The sequence below is a fragment of the Cariama cristata genome, unplaced genomic scaffold (genome assembly GCF_000690535.1).
Source record: "Cariama cristata isolate BGI_N322 unplaced genomic scaffold, ASM69053v1 scaffold42588, whole genome shotgun sequence".
Lineage (NCBI taxonomy): Eukaryota > Metazoa > Chordata > Aves > Cariamiformes > Cariamidae > Cariama > Cariama cristata.
The window spans coordinates 1052-8984 of NW_009632421.1; the positions used below are offsets into that span (position 1 = coordinate 1052).

At 56.8% G+C, this 7933-nt stretch overlaps 1 protein-coding gene across 1 annotated transcript; it reads right to left on the bottom strand.

The window, feature by feature from the left end:
- Nucleotides 1-329: 329 nt before the first annotated feature.
- UCK2 (uridine-cytidine kinase 2) lies at nucleotides 330-6956 on the bottom strand (the record flags this gene model as incomplete). Its single annotated transcript, XM_009706333.1, is given in 5 exon segments — nucleotides 330-523; nucleotides 4661-4803; nucleotides 5636-5732; nucleotides 6664-6856; nucleotides 6858-6956. Coding segments are annotated over 5 exon segments (726 nt in total), but the record flags the coding sequence as incomplete, so codon positions are not given.
- Between the last annotated feature and the right edge of the window lie 977 nt (nucleotides 6957-7933).

Here is a 7933-nt window from a genome sequence, read left to right on the forward strand (position 1 = left end):
GTGGCAAGGGCAGACAGGACAGCCCAGAACAGGAGGCAGACACAGCAGACACTGCCGGGGGTGGGCAAGGATCTCCCCTTCCCCATCTAGATGCAGCCAAGGATCTTCCCTCCCGGGCTGGCATCTGCTGAGCTGCCTGGTGTTGGCTTGTCAGACCCTGTGCAGGGAGGGGTTTCTCTTGCCATGTCGGCCTTCCCGTAGGGGAGGGTGATCTCACCAGGAAGGCAGTGGCTGTATAAACAGGGCCCATCTTACCCTGCCCCGGCCAGCACTGGCACCCCCATTTTTGCCAGTGTCTGCGGGGAGGGAGCAAGGTGAGGCAGGCTGACCTGAGCTCTGGGGCACAAAATGCTCCTGTCTGAGGAGCTGGGCAGGGTATGAGGCATTTTTGGCAGACTCCTATGGGTGTCACTCCCCTTACTTACTGGCAAACAGAACTCCTCGAAGGCAGGCTTGACAAAGGTGATGTACTGAGATAAGATCTGCTCGAGGTCCCTGCCTCGCTCACTGATGTCTCGTAGCACTGCGGGGAAGATGTAAGGCACAGTCAGGAGCTGAGTCATGAATCACTCCATCCCCCTTCCCTTCAGCACAGCCTTTGGTCAGCCACCCGGGTATTTTGCCCACATTCTCTGTTCCTGGAAGCTCCTGCCCACATGTCTGAGCAAACCCCAGTCCAGCTACCCGCTTTTAACCCGCTTCCAAGCTTTCCCGGGAACCAAGGGCTGGCTGACCTGACCAAGGGCTTTTCTTGGCCTCCCTCCCTTCTCAGCTCTGCAAGCACATTCCAGCCATAACCAGTGCCACCTCAATTCTGAATGTTCCCAGCCTCAGCCCTTGCATCCCTCCTATCACTCTGCCCTGCCCTTGGCCTAAGGATGGGGCGTTCGCCCAGTCATCCCAGTGCAGAGGTGCCCAAAGAACAGAAAAGCAGTGGGGTTCATCCATGCACACATTAAGGCGCAGTTTAACTCAGGCCTGCAGAGGTGAGGAGAGTAAAACCCACCCATCTACCCAGCTCTGCCAGGCTCCCTGTGCTGTCCCCAGCTGAGTGGGATGGGAAGGCGAAGCAGGCTCCCACAACCAGAGGCTGAAGGGATGCACGGAGGAGATCAGCTCAAGAAGAAGCCAGGAGGCAAGAGGAGAGCAAGCTAGCCTCCTCCTTGTTCTGCCATTCGGGCCTTACACCCTGTTTGCGCGAGGTATTTGGGCCATTGCCATCTCCGGTCTGAACCCACTTCAGTGTGGACAACTGCCCCCGTTCAGTAGGAATTCAATCCACGGGTAAGAGCCAAAACAGCCCAGTGGCCGAGTGGCTCTTGGCTCTCCCCAAGGGGCTAGCTGGCTTCTCCCCAGCACGCTAGCGCCTGGCACTGGGTTCGGAGCGAGCCTTCTCCATGTGCCAAGCAGAGCCAAGGCACGGCACTGCCAGCCTGCATGACTTGCTCGGCAGCCGGTGCCTGTGCGCTTGCAAGGCCAGGACAGTGCTGTTCTCCCAGTGACGGTTTGGCACTGTCCCCGCAGCTTTGTTTGCCCTCGGCCAGCAGCTTTGCAGCGTGCCCTTTCACAGCCCCGCACCGGGGAGGTGATGAGGGAGAAGAAAGGGCTGGCAGCAGGATGCGTGCCAGCTCCCTGCCTGCTCCAGGAATCGCTCGGCCCAGCCCAGGCTGCTCTAGCCAGCTTCTTGCCTTCTCCAGAGAGCAGGAGCAAGCCCCAGCTCAAACAATACAGAAAAACAGACAAGGAAAATAAAACAGAGGGACTTTTGTTTCCCAGGTCCCACACCCTGCCTCTCGGCTGCTCTGGGGCAGAGAAGGAGCACAGTGAGGGTATACTTACAGCATACCCGGCCCAGGATGGTGGGCGAGAGGCCCGTGAGCCACACAGGGCAAATGCCTGGGCTGCAGGGGCTAGTCCTGACAGGGCAAAACTCTCCTGCCCGCTCCCACGGCAGACGACAGCAGTGCAATCGCCCCACACACAAACACGAATCAAGCACCCACTGTCTTGTACCTGGCCCCAAAGCAACGGGACTCAGCAACCCAGGCTAAGACCACACACCCTATCTGGAGATATCACCCTCTACTTGCAGGGCAGGCAAATGTCCCAAGGATGGATCGGCACCTGTCCAGAGCCAGCAGGTAGACGTCACTCAAGTCAGGCCCAAAACGTGTACGTGACACCTGACTTGGTCTTTGTTTTACAGAAGCTGGCTGAGGACAGGGCAGCAAGGGACCTCGGCCAGAATCAGCTTTCTACAGATCAGGCTGTTTGAGGCACCTGACAGACCTTGCCCCTTGTGCTCTGGTAGCAGCATTTTTCTTGGGAGAGGTGCTAAGATGGTGCTAAATGGAAGTTGCATGTACTGAACCCCAGTACTATTGATTAACTGAGCCGTCAGCTGTATTTCCAGGAACCTCATCTGCTGCTGCCTAGCTGGAAAGCCCATTGCTGCAACTCTTCAGGACTTCTGGGAGGACAAGATGACTCAGGGCCATGTTGCAATGCAAGATCCCAACTTTTGCCACCAGCTGCCTCCAGCTACGTTCCAGGGACATCATTGTACCTTCAGCAGCTTGCACACAGGCCCTCCTTTCCCAGAAATGCCAGGGAGACATACAGTAAACACATTTGCTGCTGCAGTGGTCCTAACAACCGCTGACATAGTCAGCAGTCTATAGTCTCAGTTTATAGTCTCAAACTGCAGCAGGGGAGGTTCCGGCTAGAAATGAGGAGGCATTTCTTCACAGAAAGGGTCGTTAGGCATTGGAATGGGCTCCACAGAGAGGTGATGGAGTCACCATCCCTGGCGGTCTTTAAGAAAAGGCTGGATGTGGCACTTAGCGCCATGGTCTAGTTGACATGGGGGTGTTAGGGCAAAGGTTGGACTTGATGATCCCAGAGGTGTCTTCCAACCAAATGGATTCTGTGATTCTGTGACAGCAGGCCAGGAGATGGCCAAATGGTCAGTTCCCTACCAGGAGGTCAATGAGTTGCCCTAAGTAGGGGACATCAGCACCTCAACCAGCCTAGCTGCCCCTTTGCAAGGCTTAGTGATTGATGGTGGGTGGGAGAAATACCCCAAGAATGGCCTGGGCCTATGTAGCTCAGAACCCCGTCCAACAGCTGCAGCACAACAAGGTTTAGCTCTGTATTGTGGTCGGCAGCTGGATGGTCTCGGGTCTTAGTCAATAGGATCTCAACCAGTTCTCAAGCCCTGAGCTCACAGTTCTGTACCGAGTCTGAAGTAACTGAACCACACACTCCAGAGTGCGATTGGGATGCACACACGGTCACATGGCACGACAAATGCACAAGGCAACGCCTTGCCTTCAGACAGCTGATACAGAGCACTGCCAAAAACGTGTGCTACCCCGTGGCTGGGTGTGAACCCAAGTTCCTGCACGGCAGAGTCTCCTTAAGGGATAAGGCTCACATTGCAGGATCTTGCAAATGCGTATCTGTGACCTGCTATTACGTCTCCCTGCAATGACTCTGCTATCACCTCCCTGGGTGAGTCATGCAAGAACAGTGGGCAGGGTCAAGAAGGATGTGTAAAAAGGAGCTTTTAATCAGCAGTGATGACACCCCAACAGCGGAGGCGGTTGTGTATCTGTCTGACAGCAGGAGGGCAGGCAAGACCAGTCCCGCAGCAGAGTGGAACAGTCCCATGCACACAAGCAGTCCCAGGCTGAGGCACTGAGACACGTTCCTCCCATCACAGCACAGAAGTCTGGATGGGACCTCTCCTCTCAGTCGTCTTCTGCATGCCCAGACACTCTGTGGAGGCTGTTTGAGCCAGGCAGGGGTAGGGACAGTTCAGACATAACTGAATCTTCCCCAAGAGTCCCCAAATACTTTTAGTCACCCAGGAGACTCAGGTGCTACATCAGTGACTCCACTCCTAAAGGCTGCTTTGAAATGAACGGCATCTCAAGCCATGCAGACCCTGCAGAGCTGGTGTCCCTCCTATGTCAGCTGGCAACCCACAGCCAAGCCAGCCGGACACAGGGAGACCTAGAGACGGATATTCTGGTTTCCAGGGCTCTTTGCCCCAAAAGCCATCATCCCAGTGCCAAGTACCACAAAGAAGCTCCACGCTGCGCTGGCTGTGCTTGCACAGAGCGATACGTACAACCAGACTCCCTATCTGCATCATCCACAACGGATACCCTGACACCCAAGTGCCATCCTCGGAGCACACTCATACCCCGGGTCCTGAGCAGATCTATCAGGCACTGCCTTCTGACTGAACTGTCAAAATGCTTTGCCTTGCCCATTGCACCCTTCCCTGCCAGTACCTGCGGACTGGCAGTAACTGCCACTCAGCCGATGGCACAGGGCTGGTTCCACAGGGCCGTGTGAGGACACAGCACACTCAGCAGTCACACCGCTGCATGCATCAAAGGACGAATCCCAGACAATGCAGTAAAAACTCCACTGAACCCTAAGAGATGTGGAACAAGGTGCTCTCCACTGCCATAAGATGCCGCCTTCTGCACTAGCAAGGAAAAGCTCCCTGACTCTTTGCTAGCAGCAGCGCAGCTTTGTGCCAGTTCCATTTCTGCTCTGGTCACTGTCACCTGCCTCTGCAACTAGCTGCCCAGGTCACCTAAGTGACATTTCTGTACCTGCTACAGAAGGCATCTTTGGGCCTCACCTCTGCGGGACAGCCGGGTGTCTGCGTCCGTGTCCACAAAGAGCTTCATGCGGAAGAGATCCCGCACCTCCTGGCTGTAGAAGGCCAGGATGCCTTCGAAGAGCACCACGTCGGCAGGGTAGACAGTCACCGTCTCCTCTTTCCTAGCAGAGGGAAGGAGAGTCAAAATATGCTGGTGGAGGGAAACAGCGGTGCTCCTAGGCACTGCTCCAACCCTGGGACATCACTGCTGCACCAGGGGGGCGACCAAGGAGAGGGCAGACCTACCCCACCATGGTGAAGGGAATCCAAGGCATACGTACACTTCCTAGAAGGACAAACGGCAGAGCAGGAAGCAGACCAGCCCTTCTCCCCCCGCCTCGGCCAGTTGCTGCTTGCAAGTGTTATGTGCCAAGCCGTAAAGCCCAGAAAGCCTAGGCATGGGGCTTGACCCACGGGAATTTGCAAGAGCCAGCTCTGCTCCCCTGGGAACTAGGTAGCACTCCCCTGACACCGCAGCACTTTCATGGGAAATGGAGCAGGGTCACACCATCCACGACCAACACAGGCATGCAAAACCAAGCTGAACACATGCAAGGGAAGAGTTACAGGAGCAAGAACTGTCATCCTCCTCCTTTCCTGGCAGTGCTGGGCTGTTTGAGCCTGGAATACTTGTTAAAACTGCAAACACAGCATTTATGGGGAAAGGAAGTGTGGATGGGGGAAGAAAAGGGGGGCCATAATCCCCCTCCACTGATGCCTGTATGTTGCTAGATGCCACTGCATGGCTCTGCAGCTTTCCAGACCCGCAGACTGTGCCTATATCTGCCCTGGATCCTCTAACCCAGAGGTCTGGAGTAGTTACGATTGCAACTTTCGGTTGGCACGTTGTGCGGCTAAGAGCGGGTGCAAGCAGAGGGGCAGGCGGTTTGGGCTGGCAGGGCTGCGCCGCAGGCTGTTAGCAGAGGCACAGCAAGACAGGGGCAGCTGTTAGACCTGGAGTGGGAGACAAAGTCATAGACAGGAATCTGGACCGTCTTCCCTTCCGTGATCTCTTTGAGCGTTTTCACGATCAGCTCGTTGTCAAAGGCATCTGAGGAGAGAGGAAACATTACCCAAGGCAGCTTTGCAACCTCTCCCACCCACCAGATGCTGAGCTTCGCCTAGCCGGAGCCACTGGCATCCCACACTGGGGACAGACAGATGCACAGACCTGGGAGGAAAGCCCTGCACATCCCCATAAGCATAGCAAGGCCCAGCTCTCCCGGAGCCCCCAGGGCTTCACTGCTTTCCACCAGCCTGGGATCTGGCCTGCAGAGATCAATACCGTCCTTGTATGGTGGCACTGACAGCCCAGGCTCAGGCAGGCATCTCCTCCAGGGCTCCAGCCCTCGGAGAGACTGAAGCAGTGTTTCAGCATTGAGTCACCGGACAGACAGAGCTCTGTTTGCTCAGTGCTTGCTGCCTCCAGCCATTGTCCTCATGGGGACGAAGGGACAGTGGCTCTGGAATTTCCCCACCAAGCCCAGAGATGGTTCAAAGAGTCCCTGTTGTAGTAACAGGGCACAGCCCCCTCGGTGGAGGGGTTTGCAGCGCAGCTGCACAAGACGGTTCCTTCATTGAAGGAGGGACATGGAGTTGCCATCTCCAGAGGGCTGTGCCAGACCAGACCTCCCTGGTCCTGACCCAGCTGCACCAGAAAGGTTTTCAGACTGAGAGATGATTTTGCAGGGAGAAGAGGAACGTCTTAGGGAGTTTGATGGTTCACAACCTGCCCTCTCGCATCCCAGACACTCCACCCCAGAGGCAGTTTGTTTGCCAAGACAGAGAGGTTGTAGCCCCCAGCCACCCTACCAGGGATGCACCTGGCTCCACAAAAGCTTAACTAAGCCACTTAACTCCTGCCCCATGCAGAGACAGAGTCCCAGTGTCCATGCAAGGCTCTTTGCTGGTGGAACAAGGGGTCCCCCTCCAGCCCTCAGCCCCCACTGCACGGCAGAGCCCCAACGCCATTCTCCATTCACCTGGGTGGTCAAAATTGAACTGGCCTTTGAGCGCTTTAGATTTCTGCTCTGAGGTGAGGACCCGGTAGAAGCTGTCTTGGCTCACAATCACCACCTGCTTCTGGCGGTAGTCCACCTCGTTCTGGCCCAGCAGCTGGACGATCTTGGAGCATACTGAAGACTGGGAAAGGAACAGCAAAGGAAGCAAGTCAGTGGGAAGGGGTGTCTGAGCCACGCCGGGAGGATGTCCCCAGGTAACAGCCATTCCTGAGCGCATGGGGCACTGCTTGCCGGATCTCTAGCCGAGAGTTCATGGTCCCCCTCAAGGGAACAGCCCAAAGCCACTGAGGGAAAAGTGTTCCAGAGGCATCACCATCTGTGAAAGCAGTTTCAGTGTGAAAGCAGCACCAAGCTTGCTCCCTGCCTCCCTCTCCTCTGTCCCTATGGCCTGCCCACAGCTCCTATTCTGGGCACAAATGGCAGCAGGAAACCAGTTGGCCGCTGCCTGGGTTTGGCTGCGCCCCCAGGGCCCCCATAGCCAGCTCCAGCCTGCCCAGCATCTCCCCAGAGGGCAGAGCTGTGTCTGGCACCAGGGCTGAGCCTCCTCCCTGGGATGCAGCCTCAGTGCCTTGGTTCCCCTAGCCCTGGTCCAGCCCAGAAACCCCACCGCAGCACGGGCAGGGAAGGAGGGAGTCCTCAGAAAGAGAAAGCTAGGTTGTTTTCATACCCTACACAAAGCCCAGGATGAAAAGACACCAGGAAGAAAGCCCCGAGACTTTGTCAGGGATCTCTGCCACAGCTGCCAGGGCTGGGAGGAGCAGCCATGAGCATATCCTGGTGCGTCTTGGCACGGCAAAGCGAAGGGCACTGCGGAGCCAGCGGCTGAAGAGCCACGTGGCTCTGGCTGCCGGTGCAAGATCCCCACGAGCGCTGCTGGCACAGGGACCGGCACCTCACATGCCGCACGGAGCGGGCTGAGTGCCGGTGGCTGGCGTTGACTCTCTGCTGGCACCACAGCAGGCACCAGCTGCATGGCCGAGGGTCATGCCGACCCCCGCCGTGACAACATGAATCAGAGCACAGCTTGAGGGACAAATCCCAAAGCCTGCTTCAGTCCCTTCTCCTTAGTCATATGAGTCCTTGGCCGCCGTGCAACACAGCAGTGTTAACTGCATCACTAACTGGCAGCCGGCACGCCTGCCCCGGCCAGCGAGAGCCAAGGTCAGGCCAGCGGGGGAGTGCTTTGTTGCCTGCGGGAGCCCTGCGCATCAGCCCCATGACATCCACTGTT